This window comes from Urocitellus parryii, chromosome 12 (genome assembly GCF_045843805.1).
Source record: "Urocitellus parryii isolate mUroPar1 chromosome 12, mUroPar1.hap1, whole genome shotgun sequence".
In the NCBI taxonomy this organism is placed as follows: Eukaryota; Metazoa; Chordata; class Mammalia; order Rodentia; family Sciuridae; genus Urocitellus; species Urocitellus parryii.
In genome coordinates this window covers 88,876,096-88,894,847 of record NC_135542.1, presented here as the reverse complement: position 1 = coordinate 88,894,847, position 18,752 = coordinate 88,876,096, and the positions used below count along the sequence as shown (strand labels likewise).

At 34.1% G+C, this 18,752-nt stretch overlaps 1 protein-coding gene across 8 annotated transcripts in view; it reads left to right on the top strand.

Moving 5' to 3' along the window:
- Tia1 (TIA1 cytotoxic granule associated RNA binding protein) overlaps positions 1–18,207 on the top strand; it is a 32,862-nt gene extending 14,655 nt beyond the window's left edge. Inside the window, exons 3-13 of one of the 8 annotated variants that reach the window (XM_026405114.2) lie at positions 1,266–1,364; positions 2,192–2,246; positions 2,416–2,448; positions 3,666–3,753; positions 6,822–6,897; positions 11,248–11,356; positions 11,748–11,843; positions 11,964–12,048; positions 12,422–12,545; positions 13,646–13,791; positions 15,503–18,207. In XM_026405114.2, the coding sequence (XP_026260899.1) occupies positions 1,266–1,364; positions 2,192–2,246; positions 2,416–2,448; positions 3,666–3,753; positions 6,822–6,897; positions 11,248–11,356; positions 11,748–11,843; positions 11,964–12,048; positions 12,422–12,545; positions 13,646–13,791; positions 15,503–15,629 (1,038 nt within the window). In that variant the 3' untranslated portion in view covers positions 15,630–18,207. Of the gene's footprint in view, positions 1–1,265; positions 1,365–2,191; positions 2,247–2,415; positions 2,449–2,752; positions 3,155–3,665; positions 3,754–5,880; positions 5,981–6,051; positions 6,174–6,821; positions 6,898–11,247; positions 11,357–11,747; positions 11,844–11,963; positions 12,049–12,421; positions 12,546–13,645; positions 13,792–15,502 lie in introns of those variants that run through there. The other 7 variants (XM_026405115.2, XM_026405116.2, XM_026405117.2 and 4 more) reach the window with 7 other exon arrangements.
- Positions 18,208–18,752: the final 545 nt, after the last annotated feature.

Below are 18,752 nucleotides of genomic sequence, written 5' to 3'. Positions count from 1 at the left end.
TGTAGCAATTAAACTAATATATAACCAACAGGATTAAAAATTATAAAATGGCAAAAGACTACTTGGGAGGCTGAGGCAGGAAGATCAGAAGTTCTAGGCCAACCTATCATCCTAATAAGACCGTGATTCAAAATAAATAATTTTTAAAAAAGAGATGGAGATATAGTTTAGTTTAGTAGTATTGTGCTAGTCTAGCAAGCATCAGGCCCTGGGTTCAGCATCTAGTACCACAATTTCCCCCCAAAAAAAGAAAGGAGAATTTGAGAATGTTAACCAAACTCTGTACCTGAAAGAAATGGTTATGTGTTTATGGGGGCAAATAAACATACATAGTATTAGTATGTATTAGTAAATATTAATAAATAGAGTAACTATTTTTACTTAGTACACTTAGTCATTATTAAAAGAAAGCTACAGCATTGTAGTATAAGCCTAAGAAGATAACTTCCTATAAAAAAATTTTTTTTAAGTGTTAACTTTTTAATCTAAAAATTTACTTTTGAAGTATACCATTCATTTTCCATAACCTGAGAAGTATATAAAACTTAATTTATAAGAAAAATATCTTGGGCTGGGGATGTGGCTCAAGCGGTAGCATGCTCGCCTGGCATGTGTGCGGCCCGGATTCGATCCCCAGCACCACATACCAACAAAGATGTTGTGTCCGCCGAGAACTAAAAAATAAATATTAAAAATTCTCTCTCTCTCTCTCTCTCTCTCCCTCCCTCTCTCCTCTCTCCTCTCTCCTCTCTCCTCTCTCACTCTCTCTTTAAAAAAAAAAAAAGAAAAGAAAAATATCTTGCTAGGGGACTGGGGTTGTGGCTCGGTGGTAGAGTACTTACCTAGCATGCCTGAGGCACTGGGTTCAATCCCCAGCACCACATAAAAATAAATAAATAAAATAAAGGTATTGTGTCCATCTACAACTAAAATTGATATTTGAAAAAAGAAAAGAAAAATATCTTGCTAGGTGTGGTGGCGCACACATGTAATTCCAGCGGCTCCGGAGGCTGAGGCAGGAGAATTTCGAGTTCAAAGCCAGCCTCAGCAATGGTTAGGTGCTGAGCAACTCAATGAAATCCTGTCTCTGAATAAAATACAAAATAGGGCCGAGGATGTGGCTCAGTGGTCAAGTGCCCCTGAGTTCAATCCCTGGTACCTGCCTTCCCCACTCCCCCCGAAAAAAAAAAAAAAAATCTGTACATAGTTTTAAAATAATGGGAGAATAAAGCTTAAATTTGACTTGTGTATTTGTTCTTAAACAGACAGCTGGAAACGATCCATATTGTTTTGTGGAGTTTCATGAACATCGTCATGCAGCTGCAGCACTTGCTGCTATGAATGGGCGGAAGATAATGGGTAAGGTAAGCTGTCATAATTCAAAAAGGTGACTTGTGCTGGTAAATTTTAAGTTATATGGTTTCATTTCCATTTTAGAAACATGTTCACTTTATCCTAAAAAGTCATTCACATTTAATATTAAAATGGCAGGATAAAGCTTTTAGAGGGGAGAGGCCTGTGTTTATGTTGGTATCATGCATGGTGCTTGAACATAAGTGCTAAAATATTTTTGAATTACTAAAGCTTGGAAGAAACTAAGGGAAAACATACATTGATACTATTTGTTTTAAAAAAAGGTTATTTGAATGTTAACAGAAATGTATAAAGATTAGGGTTTGTTAAAGTTATTGGCATAAATATAAGTCAAAAGATGAGCATCAAAACTTGACTTGAGGAACTGGGGATGTGGCTCAAGCGGTAGCGCGCTCGCCTGGCATGCCTGCGGCCCGGGTTCAATCCTCAGCACCACATACAAACAAAGATGTAGTGTCCGCCAATAACCAAAAAATAAATATTAAAAAAAAAAAAAACTTGAGAGGCTGGGGTTGTGGCTCAGTGATGGAGCATTTGCCTTGCATGAGGTACTAGGTTTAATTCGCAACACCACATATAAATAGATAGATAGATAGATAGATAGATAGATAGATAGATAGATAGATAGATAGATGAATGTCCATTGACAACTTGAAAAATATTAAAAAAAAAAAAAAAACAAAAAACACTTCACCAGAACTGGTGTTCAATGTTTCATCTCAGACATATCTTTCTTATGTATTCATAGATACAAATCTGATTTTGAGCTTTGTTTTTATGGAATATAAATGTAGAAAATTTTTTTTTTTTTTTTAAGGAAGTCAAAGTGAATTGGGCAACTACTCCCAGCAGTCAAAAGAAAGATACAAGCAGTAAGTATATTTTATACTCTTTGAAAATTTGTTTTTGTTATACCCAGTAGTTTTATTGTAAAACATATAAACGTACATGTTTGCAGTAATGTTTTGATCGTTATCCTAAGATATGATTTAATGTGTTTGTGTTAATAAATTTAAGAACAAATCTAATCTTTGTCATCAGGTAGTACCGTTGTCAGCACACAGCGTTCACAAGGTAATTGTATCTTCTTAAACATAAAATGAAATCTCTTGAAAGGGTATTCACTAACCACCTGAATTTTTTTTGTCTGATATGGGAGGGGGGAGGGATTAGGTAGTAATCTCTTTGTTATGTCTCTTTGGCAATATTTTCCCCCTTCCTCCCAGCATTGACCAAGTGTGACTTGTCCACTACTGTGGTGCTAGTTCAAGGAATTCTCTTGGTAGCAGCTGATGTTTTAGAAATACTTTCACCAACTAAAAGACAAGATACCCTGCTTCCTTGAGGTCACCTGGGCTTCATATACAGATCTTCCAAGTGTTTGAGTTGCTCCTGAAACTTTACGGAAGAGCAACCCAATATGTTGCTTGAGGCCTACCACATAGGGGTAATTTTTCTTTCCAAATATTCTTTATCAAAACTATATATTTATACATATGTGACCATTTTAAAGTATTCAAAAATTTTGCATTTTTTGTGTTTCTTGAGAATTGTCTTTTTTAGAAAAGTTTCACATATAGGATGGTTATTTCTCTCCAATGCTTTTTTAATGGTTCTGATATAAAGTGAAGGGATTACTGTTTTCATTCTGTTGCCTTCAGTCTTAGTTCACTTGCACATGGATTCACATAAACTGAATGGTGTAATGTCTGGGCAACCAAAACTGTTGGCTTTTGAGAAAACTGTCAAATACTTTAACATCAAACTGTTGCAATGCAAGGTATTTCTTTGATTGTTCTTCACAAAATATGGTTAAACCAAGTATATGATGTAGCTAGCTTCAGTAAATTGTCTTAACTGAGGCCAATCTAGTCTATATAAATTAATACCACTGTTTTAATTTGTAAAGCCTTCATATAGTGGTAAAATGAATAAAAGTAAATAATTCCTTTCAGAATATTAACTAAGTCTTTAAATTTTTACAGTACTGAAGCTTGTTATATATTATTAGTTTATTCTCTTAGACCAGTATAATTGACTATAAATAGAAATATAACTGCAGTTTTCAGTTAGCTATATCATAGTCTTTTTAGAAGAATCTTTCCTATATTGTTACCTCGATGTATTATGTTTAAAATTGATAGGCTTTTTATAGAGATAGGATAGTTTTTTAAAATACTTTATTATAATCCATAAATTATATTAAGATTGCTTTATTGTATAAATTTTGATCTTTTTTAAATTCTAAAGTTCTATTTTTCTTTTCACTTCCCCTTCTATCCCCTTATAAGATCATTTCCATGTCTTTGTTGGTGATCTCAGTCCAGAAATTACAACTGAAGATATAAAAGCAGCTTTTGCACCATTTGGAAGAATATCGTAAGTAGCAGAAGATAAATAAAATGTTTTTAGTTAGAAACAATTTAAAAGTAATAAAAATAATTCTATTGTGAATTTGGGACATTAATTTTTAACTCTTGAATTATAGTATATTACATTGTTTAGAGACCATTCAAGACTTTAAGAGCAAAAAATTGTTTTTCCATTAATAAATCTTTGATCTCTATCTTAAACTATTTTTTCAAAGATTTTAAGCATTAGTTTTTAAGAGACATTTGCATTGTACATATTATAGATTCTTATATAGGTGTCTTGCTGGCTTGATAATAATCTATAGTAACTTAGATTTATGATTAAGGAATTATTTGGGCACTTCTATGATACCATGCATTTTGTGTTAATGTAATTTAACAAAAAGAATTTTTAACAATTGTATCTAAAAGCAGCTATTAAGTTTATCTCCGAAGTATTTACCCTCTTTTTTAACTATTAACAATTGTGCCTTTATAGTATTTTATAAGGCACTATCTTGATTGCATTTAATAATAATTATACATTTTAGGCCCATATATATCTCAATCAAGGTAGCATTCATCATAGAAGAATTTTAATATTTTGAAAAGCATGCCATATTAGCATAAGAATAGCAAAAATTTTTTATAGTACCTTTTAAGGAGTAATGGTTGAATTTGGAAAGAAATTTTTTTTAGGATTTCTAGTGCTTCAGTATTGTTTCAGATAGAAGAATAAGTAAAAGGAAGTTCTCACTTTGGTTTGTATTGAGCAGACCAAGAGAGAAATAAGGAGGTGATGAGACGGCAAAATAAATGCCAGTAGCATTGCTGATGAATTTGGGGAGTTTTCATTTGAAGAGTTACAGTTCATTAGTATGGCCAACTTTTTAAGGCAGTCACAGATTAGGGCTTATAAATGGACTCTTGTTAGTGTTGACATTTTTCTTTTAATTTCTTAATAGTTCCTCTTAGTCTGTCTAAGGGTTTCAGTAGTGGTTACCTTGCTTTCAAAAATCTAGACTTGCAGGGCCTTAACCTTTGGCATCTCAAGGACTCTCTAAATTTCTTGCAAAATTGTGTTTGTTTTCATTTTGATGTGGAGAAAATAAATGTCATCCTATCCTCAGAGTAGTCACAGGACCATAAAAGGATTAAGAACCTTGGTCTAGGTCTTTGCTACTGCTTTTTCAGGGAAGCCTTTCAGAGAGAAATAAGTAACCGTTAAGTATATTTGGAAACTGATGTTTCCTGAAACTTTAAAAAGAAAAACCTCGATCTAACGTTGCAAACAGATTAAGTAGCTGTTTTGTTAAATGCTTTGATTTTGATTGAAGCAGGTTTTCCAAAAATGAGAATTTTAGTTTGGGATTAAATAAAGATTATTTTTAAAAGTTTGTGAGTTTAGATTAAATAACCTTTTTAACAGTTTCATGATTTTTTAAATCATGGATCAGTAATTTCGTTTTGTTAAATATGTTGGCATCATATTTTCAGTCTGTAGATTTTCTTTTGGTCCCACAATTACTGATGTGTACATTAGTTGTTTTCTTGGTAAGGCCTTTCTTTAATGTTATAATTTTATATTGAGGTATTATGTAATGTCTGAGTTTTAGGCTATATAAGGAGTTAGTTTTCCTAAATTTAAAAGACAACTGGCAGCATATTTTCCTGACTTTTCTTTCTTTCTTTAATTTTTGGTGGTGGTTGTTGTTAAGAGATAAGTAATAACTATATGTTGAAGGGTTCTCATGATAGGCATTTTTAATAGGGAGCCTTTAACAGTGCTTTATTTTCTAGAAGGTATATAATAAACAGTGGCCTATTAAAAATTTAGTATAAGAAATATAATACTTCCCTAATTTACAGAACTTGAACTCCTCATGTTTCTTGAGTTTAGGGTAATGTAGCATATTTTGGTATAGAAGTGAATCACATACCAAATTAAATGCATGTGTACCATACAGGTAATTTAATAAGTTAATTTTACATTTTGTAAAGTGACTTGCTTTAGTTTTCCCTTTTCACCAGCACTTCTTGTCATTTTGACTACACTTAATAAATCAATTTCTATATTGATCTAAAATATGCTTATGTGTACTTTAATATGAAATTACATTGCATGGCTTTCTGACTTGGGTTTTTGTTATAAAAGTGCCTGTTTTGTTCATGTGTCCTGAGAGAGCAAGCATTGTGACATACCTGGCTAAATTAAAAGCAGATTGTGAAGCACAATATGAGTCCAATTTTTTGAGGTATGGAGTTTTAGCTATCATGGCTGGGTTTTTACTCAATCTCAAATAATAGGGCTCTGGTTATTTTGCAGAGTGTCTCTGAAGAATGGACAGAATTGCCCTGGCTAACTACAAGCTACGGTTCACAGTGGATAAATGTTGGCGTGCTTTTTTACTTTCTGACTTTTTTAAAATTTTGCTTTTATATCTTATAGTTTCCAATCAATCTTAATATGAATGCTATTATAAAATTCAGTATAAAATCTTCTTGTATATTTTAAAACTGAAGTGTATCTAGTATTCTTCTTCAATGATTTAACATTTCTCAAATTATGAAGTTCTCAAAATTTACCATTCCCAAAAGTGGGGGGTATAAATTGATCCTAGAAAATGAAATAATTTAGTTAGTTTAGGGAATATACAACTTTTTAATTCTTTTATTTCCAGTTCTCTATTTTAATTTTTTATGATTAGGTAGAATATGGTATCAAATAGCAAATTATAAGTTGCATGGTTAAAGAAAGCCAATATTTAATGTGCCTGGAAACTTTATAAGTGGTTAAATAATTCATGTGAATAGCTACTTTTACAATGTCTAATATTTAAAAGTTTAAAAAACATTTTGAAATGGGAGGCAATTTCTGAATAATATATACAAATATTTAAGAAGTTATTGATTTGCATGTTTATAACATAAAGCCTCACTTGTTAATACATGTAAATTTGTAGATTAAAAGGTAAATTTACATTAAAGGTTTACTTTAATGAAGGTGAAACCTGAAAATGAGTTGTATATAAAATTTTCATTTTATATCTAGAAAACAGTTTGCAAACCTAAACTTCTGGTTGTTTCTGTTTTCAGAGATGCCCGAGTGGTAAAAGATATGGCAACAGGAAAGTCTAAGGGATATGGCTTTGTCTCCTTTTTCAACAAATGGGTGAGCTCAATCAGAAGTGCATGTGCAGTGCTTTAAGAGTAAAGGATGTAAAAAGTTTATTTTTCTTACATCTTTTATTTTGCCAATAATTAGCACCCTCACTAGAAGATATCTTCTTTCTCCTTTCTGATTATTTAGTCAACATTTATTTAACATGTGATGCATACAAAGTACTGATACAGTGTTTCAGAATATACATAGTAAAGATATTTAAATTATCAGTCAAAAGTAGATGTTAAAAATCTCTGTTATGGGGACTGGGGACATGGTTGAATAGTAGATCACAGCTTAGCATGCTCCAGACCCTGAGTTCAATCCCCAAGCACCTAAATAGAAGGAAGGAAGGAAGAAAGAAAAATCTTGTTATTCCCCTTTTATATTTCCAGAGTAATTAAAAAGTAAGTAATAAAATTCTCTGATGGTTGAGAACCTCTTTAAAAAAAAAGATACATTGTATTGAAACTTCTCATATTTTCCTTTCATTCTACAAATAGTTACTAAACCCCAATTTGCATTAATTTGAAATTTCTGATTTTTGTAGAGACAAGGAAGGGTAGCATACTCGTTGTAGAAAGATTTCTATAGGTATTATTAGCTGGAAAGCTAATTTTCATTAAAAGGAAAGGGACTTGTATTAAAGTGTGTTTGGGTGTTTTTTTTCCCTTGTGGGGATAAAAAAAGTCTCCTTGCAGGGTTTTGGGTCTGGGGGTAGTTGTTGAGAAACAAGCAGATGAAGTAATACACTGTACATTGTGTTGTAGTTATTAATGTAAGTATATTATCAATTCAAATAATTAAGTGCTTAAAACTTTTTAATATAACTAAAGGTCAGAGCAGTTAAATGAAGTAGGATCACACTTGCAAAACTACAGGGATACATGTGGGAGAATTTATTTTATTTTTAATTTTATTTATTTATATTTATTTTAGTTGTTGAGGCACCTTTCTTTTTTATTTATATGCAGTGCTGAGAATTGAACCCAGTGCCTCACACATTTAAGGCAAGCGCTCTACCACTGAGCCCCAACCCCAGTCCAGGAGAATTTATATGTACAAATCTTTCAGCATATACTACATTTGCATTAAACTTTGAATTTTATTGTTCACCATTATATTAAGACAGGTAGTTGCCTAAAAGTTTTTCAAACTTGACATGTTGGTGCACTCCTATAATCCCAGGATGATGTCAAGTTCAAGGCCAGCCTGGGCAACTTAGTAAGACCCTGTCTCAAAAAAAATCGTTTTTTTCTAGTTCCTATGTCTACTTACATTGACCTTATGTCTGATTATTCCTATGAACTTTTACCATCTAGATATGTACTATAACTACTTATGATCATTTGCCCCAAATTTACTGTCCAAATTAGAAATTTGCTTTAAAAGCCTAGATATGGCTAGCAAGGCCAAAAAAGAGAATATAAAATGTCCTACAATTATAATTCAGTCATTCTCAGAACAACTTATGTCTTCTGATCAGATGATCCGGTGGTTGTGGCAATGTATAGTATAGCTATCATCTTTACTATGTAAAATATAACTGTCTTCTAAAAAAAGAAAAATCTGTGAAGAAAATAGGTAAGCTTATAGTATTGGAAAGAACCCATATATTAGAAGAAAAGTTAGAAATTGTAAAAGCATCTTGACAAGTGAAAATCAGTCATGTATGTGTCCCATCTATCAATTATAAGATATTTTTCCTATAAGGTGAGAAAATAAAAATAATTATGAAGCATAGTTTTACTTTATTGTTAGTCACAGTATAATATTTTGGAAAGATAAACAATTTATACGATGGATTAATAGCCACAATTAATTTGAGTTCCTTAGGGTATTGAATTCATAGGTTTTGAAGGTGATTAATACAATGTAGGGAAATGAAGTTGCAGGTTTGGGTGGGCTAGAACTCATTTTTCCCATTTGAGAATATGGAATGTAAGTTTCTACTATTTAAAAAATTACTAGTGAATGCATATTTAGTAAGAACTAAAATCAAATGGTCTTTGTTTAGATGAGTCACAGACATCTTAAACTTAAAAGCAGAACTCTTCATTTATCCCTCAAACCTGTTCCCCACCTCCCTCCTAGTCTGCTCTCATTTTAGTTAAAGCTGACACTGTTCTTCCAACTTCTGAAGCAGGAACCTAGGAATTATCTTAGATTTGTCCCCTTTTGCTTACTGTGTCCTCCCCAGTACCCCATTTTGTTGGCCTTTCTTTTAGATTATAGCCACAGCTACTGGCCAACAGCATTTTTAAAAATCTGCAATGTTGAAGTAGTCTCAAAATGTCCTTTTCCTTTTAATATCCATTCCCCTAAATCATTTTTCTTCTAGCATTAAGAATACCCTTAAAACATGGATCAAGCTGGTATGGTGACATATGCCTGTAATCGCAATGGCTCAGGAGGCTGAAGCAGGAGGATCTCAAGTTCAAAGCCAGCCTCAGCAACTTAATGAGGCCTTAAGCAATTTAGCAAGACCCTTTCTCAAAATAAAAAATATATTTTATAATAGCCTCAGCCTCTTGGTTCAATCCCTGCTACCAAAGAAAACAGATTAGATCATGATGCACTTTCTTAAAGTTTTTCAGTTCTCTGGCACTCTCCCTTTTTATGCACTAGATTCTGTTGAAACTAATCTTCCACATGTTTTTGTGACACAGACCAAACTCTTTCCTGCCTTAGAACTGGCAGTGCTTTTCCATCTACTGGGGCTTTGTGGTGAGCCGTTTCTGTGAACTGTGGCCGCCATTACAAGATGGCGCTGGTTTCCCCTGTAGTCTGTGACAAACAACTCCTTATCAGAATGAGTTGGCACGCTGTGACTTGGCACCCTATGAGAAAAGTCCACGTGGCAGTTGTGCATTGGGGCTTTATCTGCTTTATTAAGGCTGGGGCACACGGGAGTAGTAGTAGTAGCAGTAGTAGTAGTGGCAGTAGTAGTAGCAGTAGTAGTAGTGGCAGTAGGAGTAGCAGTAGAAGCTAAAAGACATGTCAATACAAAGGCCTGAATAAACTGCTGAAAGAAGAAAAAGTATCAAGGACCTGAATAAACTGCTGAAAGAAGATTCCTGAGTTGCGTCCTCCTTGCGGGCAAGGGGTCGCGACAGGGCTTACTTCCCCTTTATTTTGACTTGGCTAGCTTCTGCTCTTCACAGTCTCAGATTATATCATTTTAAAAAGTACTTTCCTGCCAGGCTCGGTGGCACACACCTATAATCCCAGTGGCTCCGGAGGTTGAGGCAGGAGAATCATGAATTCAAAGCCAGCCTCAGTAAAAAGTGAACACTAAGCAACTCAGTGAGACCTTGTCTCTAAATAAAATACAGAATAGGGCTGGGATGTGGCTCAGTGGTCAAATACTCCTGAGTTCAATCCCAGTACCAAAAAAAAAAAAAAAAAGCATTTTCCTACTCATGCTGTCTAAAGTAGATCCCCATGCCCATATTATTTATCTTAGTATTTTGTTCCTGTCATGGTACCTACCACAATTTATAATTGCTTTTTGTCCTCCTACCACAGTGTATTCCCAGCTCTTAACCTAGTACCTAGAACTCCATATTTACTTTTAGATGAATGAGAAACCCAATACTATCATAAATAAGTTTGTTGGGATCGTGTAAAATAAAATTTTTATTTATATTAGGTTGAGTTTTTGCATAAAGTTGATGATAGCTACCTTATTATTAGGGGATTGGGACTTGGACTTTTTCAGATAATTAATGTTACCAAAGTCTGATATCCAAAAAAGATAATTAAAAGGCACCATTACTGTGTGTGTGTTTGTGTGTATATGTGTGTGTGTGAGAGTGATACCAGAGATTGAACCCAGGGGAGCTAAACCACTGAACTATATCCCCAGCCCTATTTATTTTTTATTTTGAGGCAGGGTCTCTCTAAGTTGCTGAGGCTGCCCTTGAATGTGGGGGCTTCTCTTGCCCCAGCCTCTCCAGCCTTTGACATTACAGGTGTGTGCCACTGCGCCCAGTTTAGCACCATTGCATTTTTTGGTGGGGGATCAAACTCAGGGACACTCAACCACTGAGCCACATCCCTAGTCTTAATTTTGTTTATTATTTAGAGACAGGGTCTCACTGAGTTGCTTAGTGACTCACCATTGCTGAGACTGGCTTTGAACATGCAGCCTCCCTAGCTGCTGGGATTACCCAGGCATGCGTCATGGTGCCTAGCATCACCATTGCATTTTTAGAAAGCTGTTATAAATTGTATGTTTAATAAAGTATCTTCACTAAAAAACACTAACAAAAAGCACAAAGTTATGTCTACCGCTAAAAGTTGTTTACCATCTACTAATGGTATATTCTTTGTCATTTCTAATATTGTGCGGAACAGGATGCCGAAAACGCTATTCAACAGATGGGTGGCCAATGGCTTGGTGGACGACAAATCAGAACTAACTGGGCAACCCGAAAGCCTCCAGCTCCAAAGAGTACATATGAGTGTAGGTGTATTGGAGAAGAAAAGGAAATGTGGAATTTTGGAGAAAAATACACTAGATTGTAAATGTTAGAGCTGTTCCCGGAGACTTATTGCAGAAATAGATGAGAAGCAAATCAAGACTACTGTTCAAAAATGTACTTAGTTTTCATTTTTGTAATTTTTAAATAGTAAATGATATTCAATCTCTAATGTCAAGTCTCCTATTACATAGAGAATACTGGGTAATTTTTTAGACATTCTTGGGGGAGGTTTAATCCTAATGTCAAATGTAATGTGTGTTCTCTAAGCATTTTGATCAAATATTGCTATTATAGTAGTGTAGTTAATGCTGCTTTTGTCCTTCTGAACATTTATTTAATGAATTGAAAATGTAAAACTTTTTCCTTCTCCAGCAAACACTAAACAGCTATCATATGATGAGGTTGTAAATCAGTCTAGTCCAAGCAACTGTACTGTTTACTGTGGAGGTGTTACTTCTGGACTAACAGGTATGGGAGCTTTACCTATGTGCTATCTGGAAATTAATCTTTAAGCTGAGAAGCTTAATATTTGTAGGATTTTACTATAACTGAGTGTGGTTTCTTTTGTTTTTGTTTTTTGTCTAACAGAACAACTAATGCGTCAGACTTTTTCACCATTTGGGCAAATAATGGAAATTCGAGTCTTTCCAGATAAAGGATATTCATTTGTGAGGTAGGGATGGTTTTTGTGAAAACTTTCCCCCTTCAAATAATTTCTGAACATTTAACAATGGTTTCTTAAGAATTTACCTCATTTATAAAGACATGGGAATTTCTCTAGCATATAGCATTTTTGCTCCTGTATGTTTTATTCTCCCTTCTTCCAACATATCCTCTATTTAGAAAAGTTTCTCCAGAACTAAAAGATCTTTTAAAGAAATGGCAAAGAAAACCAACCAACTGCTTGTTCTACCTTAAGATCATCTTGATCTTTTTTCCCCTGCCAAACGGCTATTGAGTTTATTTGCCTTGATTTTAAAAATAGGTCTTATTCTTAAATTCAATTTAAAAGAATTTTTATTGATTCTTAATATTGTTTTCAATAGGTTTAATTCCCATGAAAGTGCTGCACATGCAATTGTTTCTGTTAATGGTACTACTATTGAAGGTCATGTTGTGAAATGCTATTGGGGCAAAGAAACTCTTGATATGATAAATCCTGTGCAACAGGTAAGAGGGTCCTGAACTTTGGGAAGTAATTGCTGGGTTAATATTAGTAAGGTTATTTTAAAATGAGAATTGTTGATAATCTTTGCTAATGAGTTTCTAGTTCAATTCATAATATGTAAGAGCTCTTCCTATATGTATTATAGTTCCAGAGTGGTGTTTTCATGGATTGCAGTGCTGACGTGATGAGTGTAACTGCCTCAATTGACTCATGCTCACACAGTGAATTTTAAAATGCTCTGACAAACCTAACAGGGCATTAAGTCTTTAATACTTGGTAGATTTTTTTTTTTTTTTTTTTTTTTTTCTCTTTTTTTTTCTTTTTTTTTTTGTTTTTTTTTTTTTTTATTTTAATACTTGGTAGATTTATTCACATACTATTTGGAGAATTCACAGGTGTGCTTGACTCAACTGATTAAAAGAAAAAGCTATAAATATGTTTAGCACCTTGGAATTTCTTCCAGATTTTGCTGTTTTTTGTTTTTCTAGGCAACTTTAAACTTGATCTCATAAAGATTTTTTTGAGGAAGTATAAGTGGAGCAGAGAGGTGGGAGTAAGAAAATCCTAAACTATATAGATTTCTTCATTTAAGTAAATAATTTACCAAACACTTAAACATTATATTAAGTTTATTGTTGGGGCATTATCACTGCCTTATAGACTATAGAAAATGATGTAGAGTTGCAGCAGGAGAACCTAAGGGTTTTTTTGTTTGTTTGTTACCGGGGATTGAATTCAGGGACACTTAATCACTGAGCCACATTCCCAGCCCTTTTTTTGTATTTTATTTAGAGACAGGGTGTGACTGAGTAGCTTAGCTCCTTGCTAAATTGCTGAGGCTGGCTTTGAATTCTGGATCCTCCTGCTTTAGTATCCCTGACTGCTGAGATTACAGGCATGGGCCATGCCATTTGGCCCTAAGGGGTTTTTTGTTGTTGTTTTGTTTTGTTTTAGTAATCACTAAATTATTGTTTATCCTGTCATTTTAATTATAAAGATGTTTTATATATGTTTTGTTAAGTATTTGTGGTATATCAAGAACTGCATATATACAAATAATTTAAAATAATACTAAATTATCTCTTATAATTTTACCTAATAGCAGAATCAAATTGGATATCCACAAGCTTATGGCCAGTGGGGCCAGTGGTATGGAAACGCACAACAAATTGGCCAGTATATGCCTAATGGATGGCAAGTACCTGCATATGGAATGTATGGCCAGGCATGGAACCAGCAGGGATTTAAGTAAGCATGTTTGACCTTTTGCTTTATTAACATTCGAAAATGTCCAAAAGAAATTTTAAGTAATTAGTAGGCAATGTGGCCCCCTATGCAAAGCACAACTATAACCTTTGAAGGACTTACTTTTAGAATAGTAATTTATGGTTTGGTTTGATACTGGAGATTGAACCCAGGAGCACTTTACCAGTGAGCTACATCCCCAGAACTTTTTATTTTTTGAGACAGGGAGGGTCTCACTAAGTTGCCCAGGCTGTCCTCAAACTTGGAATCCTCCTGCTTCAGCTTCTTGAGTGTCTTGACAGTAAACACATGTGCTGCTATGCCTGCCTAATTTATAGTTTTAAATAATTATCTTTAAAAATTTGCCTAGAAGGCTGGGGATGTAGCCCAGTGGTAGAGCATTTGCCTAGCATGTGCAGGCCTTGGGTTCGATCCCCAGTACTGCCCGGGTCGGGGGCGGGTGATGTTTTTTGTTTGTCTGGGGTTTTTTTTCTTCTTCTTCTTCTTCTTCTTGGTGATTTTTCCTAGAAACTTGTTGCCTTGAAGTATAATCAGAGTCATACAAATTCTGGTAATGTTTGGTAAAAAAATCAACTAATTTTTTTAGTGAGGGGAAAAAGTACTTAATAGTTGTTAAGCCTTTCAGACGACTAATGGTCACTTAGCCACTCTTAGATGCACATTTTTTCAACCCAAGAGTAAAGTATTTGTTTGCATTTAGTGAACTTCTCTCCACATGGCTTTTAGCTACCAAGGACATAGTCACACAAAAAAAATCTCCTCAGCTCTTCTAGAGAGGAATTTGGACTTGATGATGATGATGACTGGCTACTTTGAGAATTTTCCCTTTCCCAGAACTGTAGTAGCTAAATTGCACCACATCACTGGTGGCAGCAGTTCCAGGCTTGTTTTGGCAGCACTTTATCTGCTCACTGACCAACGTTCAATTTTATTAAGTCTGACAGTTTGGTTTATTAAGTCTGACAGTTTTCGGTAATACCTCATACCATCTTTCGAAAGTAACTAAGTGCTATTTGTCAGAATTGATTCTATGGTAATAATACACGCCACCAGCATTATCCTGGCCTCCCAGGTGCTTTTGGTTCTTGCCACTGCAGCTCTGGCCATGCTCACTTGGCCCTGAAGTTTCTTCAGTCCCTGGTCGTCTTCTTTCTAATAGCATATCAGCAACTGAAACAAAAGAGTAGTATAGGGGCTGGGGTTGTAGTTCAGTGGCTGAGTGTTCGCCTCACATGCATGAGGCACTGGGTTTGATCCTCAGCACCACGTACAGTGTTGAAAAATTTATGAGTTACACATGCTCATACTTATTTTAATTTATTTAATATAAATGCTAGTTTTTTTGTTTTATCTTGTTGGGTGCTGGGGATTGTACCTAGGGTCTTGTACATGTGAGGTAAGCATTTTACCACTGAGCCACATCCCCAGCCCTAAATGCTAGTACTTATTATACCAAATGATGGAGTTTCTTTCAGGTAGTAACTTACTCAGTTTAAGTACAACTCAGAGGGAGAATATATAGATATTTTTACTTTACTTTTGCGTTTACTTTCTCTGGCTTTACAGTTACTTTTATATTTGGGTTTAAGTAAAAGTTTGTTTTCCCTTTCCATGTTGTGATTTGTTCTTAGCATTGCATTGTTTTAACTGGTAGATGTCCCTTCTCTTCTGCTTCTTTCACCTTCTCTACCAGTCAGACACAGTCTTCTGCACCTTGGATGGGACCAAATTACGGAGTACAGCCACCTCAAGGACAGAATGGCAGCATGTTGCCTAATCAGCCAGCGGGATATCGAGTGGCAGGGTATGAAACCCAGTGAAAAAGGACTCTAGAATATAAAGCCAGTGGCTTGAGGCTACAGGGAGTGTAGTAAAGCCGTTGTTTACTTAAAAGATTTATCAAATCAGTCAGTGCAAATATCAGATACAATGTATTTATTTAAAAGATTCATTTTTTTAATCATGAAATTACTTATCATCCACATTGTTTTTAAAAAGAAACAAGATGCTGGATGTCTGCCAATTTTTGCCTTCATTACCTTTTTTGATAAAGTTTCTCAGATCCTTGTTTCAAATACAAATGCAGGGATTGCTGCCACTTTTTAAAAATTAAGAGGCAGAAAATTGCACAATGTTGAACATTTTTCCACTAAAGTAGTGTGCAGTTGTAGTTTGCATTCCTGATATGATTTAAAACATGTAATGTAAAGATGGTTTTAAAAAAAAGAAAGAAAAACCAAAACTGTGCAAAGTCTAGAAGTTCTTTGTTATCTTCAGCTTGTGCACAATTCTGTTTTAGATTTAAAAAATAATAGGCATTGTTTGAGCTGTCCCATCTTCACTGTTACCCCTTGGGGTTTTTAAATATAAATTATTAGTTTACATCATTTTTGTATTTACATTTTTTCACAAATTTGTCTTGCCTTATTAAAGTTCTGTAAAATATAGTTAAATGGAAAAAAATGATGTTCACTTAGATTGAAAACTTTTCTCAGATGGATTGATAACTACATTCATCTTGTGTTTTATATGAGAAGGTGCCTCAAGAATTCCGTTGGATTTGTTTAAAAGGATTTTTATCTTCTGTGATAAACTTTGCTGTGTACCAGGAACTGTAAAAACAAAAACTTGTTACTCAAGAAAAATCTCTGAAATGTGATAAGTTCTTATGCCATGTAACTTTCATGTGTCAACTTATACATTTACATGTATTATTTCATTATGTAAAATGTTTTAGCAGTTTAATATTTTGCACAGTTACCAAACTTTGTATGTCATTTCCTTTTTAAAGGCATCATGCAGAGTTGACATAAGATTTATAAGGTTTTAGGTTGTTTGCATGTGAATATCAAATACATACTTTGGTAGTCTTTGAATACAAAATCATCTCTTGTTTTTCAAGAATTTTGAGACACAAAGTTGTATGTAAAGGAATATAATTTGCCATTTTCTAGTTAGATTTACTTAAAAAGAGTAAATCAACTTAATATGTACAAATGATAGCTGTGAAACTGTAGAATATCCTTATGTCAGGCTTGGGGTTCATTATAAACTCCAAAAATAGCCTGAAGGACCAGCCGGGCAAAGCATTTTTTAAATGTTCAGAGGCCAAAAGATAAATAAAAACAAACAAAAGAAAAAAAAAAAAAAGAAAAGAAAACCTTAAAATCCTACCTCCTTAAACAGCCTTCAAAGAAGAGAATCCTCAGTGCAATCACTATTTTGATTCTTTGGGTACCTGTTTTATTGGAGTTACCAATTTTATTATTTTGGTGTGGCTCCAAGCATTAAGAGGTTTAATCTTTGATGGCATTGTTCTAGTTTTGAAATTTCTAGTACATTTCAGAGTCTCTTAGAAGAGTTGTGGGAGATGTGATTTTTGTTTTGTTTTCAGTGAAGGTCACAAATCCTCCTTGACTCACAGAGAGGAAGGGTCCCCAGTGTATGTGTTTAAAAGGTTGGTGGTTTTTAAGATTCTTCGAGAGCTCCCAGTATTTTATTTAGGAACCGCAAAGGCCTGTGAAGTCAAATGAGTTTCCTGGCCTGTATCTTCCAGGTAGGACAAATGACTCTAAGCTGGTCTCTAAGCCAATAATACTTTGTAAACCAGAGCCCAGGAAAGACAGCTTGTAAGTGTATAGTTTTCTGGAGCTCAATTCTATGCAGTTGTACTGATGTTTCATTAAGTCACTGTGTATTTTTAAGTGTTGATAATACATTAAAAGTTGCTTTATGGAAGATGAGTAAATTTTTTAAATACTTGGAAATGTTATTTCCTTGTTAACTTCTACAGATCAGGGCATGCAACCAAAAGCAGCTTAAATACTCAAAATAAAATATCAGGAAGCTATTTTTAGATTCTTCTGGCTTATGTTTCTATTTTAGAAGCCTCATTTTTCTCTTATTGAAAAGTATTTTCCTATACACTCATGGACTGCAGGGTAAGTTGTTTGGGCATAAGTAATTTAATCTGAACACAAGTGTAGCTTTCTTCTCATTTTGACTATCTCAAGTAGTAACAGTTTTTATTTGCCAGTATATTTTCTTACTGTACAAGCTTTCAACTGTACATTGACTACTTTTTGAGGAGAAAGAGATACCCAGTATTCAGAATGAAAAGGTCACTACTGAACAAATTCATATTTCAGAAACATTGCTAACTTTGGTTTAAACCTTAGTGTTAAAACAAGTCATTTAAAGATTTTTCAGTCTAAAAAATCATACTGGAATTAGTATCAGGTAAGGAAATTAAAATTTTTAATAATTTCATTCTCTGCAATATGCATTCAGACTTTCTGGTACTGTAAAGAACCTGAAATGATTCACTCTTAATGGGTCATTTTAATCCAGAATTCTTTACCCTGTTTGGATATTAAAGTTCCTTTATGTTTTCTATAACCTGTGGGATCTTCTTGGCAGTGATTATTGTGTGTGAGAATTTTTTTCTTTTTGGTCTAGCCAATTGTTATATTCACTCATTCAGATGTTTATATATTTTAATTCTTATTCCAAAAACCGTGGTTTGCATTGGGTTAGCTGTTTAATACCACAAAGAATTTGCATTCTGCAGTTTTAACTAAATGTGAAACTAGGGTCTCATTTTCCTTGTTAATATTATCTCCTGTTGAAAATGAGATTCACATTCTAGTTTTTATTCTCCTGTTTTATTCTTGTGATTGGTCATCTTCCTTTTATGTAAGCATTAGAGTCCCATTTAAAAAGGCAATCGAAAAGGACTAGATTGCACTTACAAAGGGAGTGACTAAATTCACTAAGTGAATTAGGAAAAAAAAGTGTTTGGGGCTGGGGTTGTGGCTCAGTAGAGCGCTCACTTGGTGCGTGTGAGGCCCTGGGTTCGATCCTCAGCACCACATAAAAATAAATAAATAAAGGTATTGGGTCCAACCGCAACTAAAAAATAAATATTTTTTAAAATGTATTTA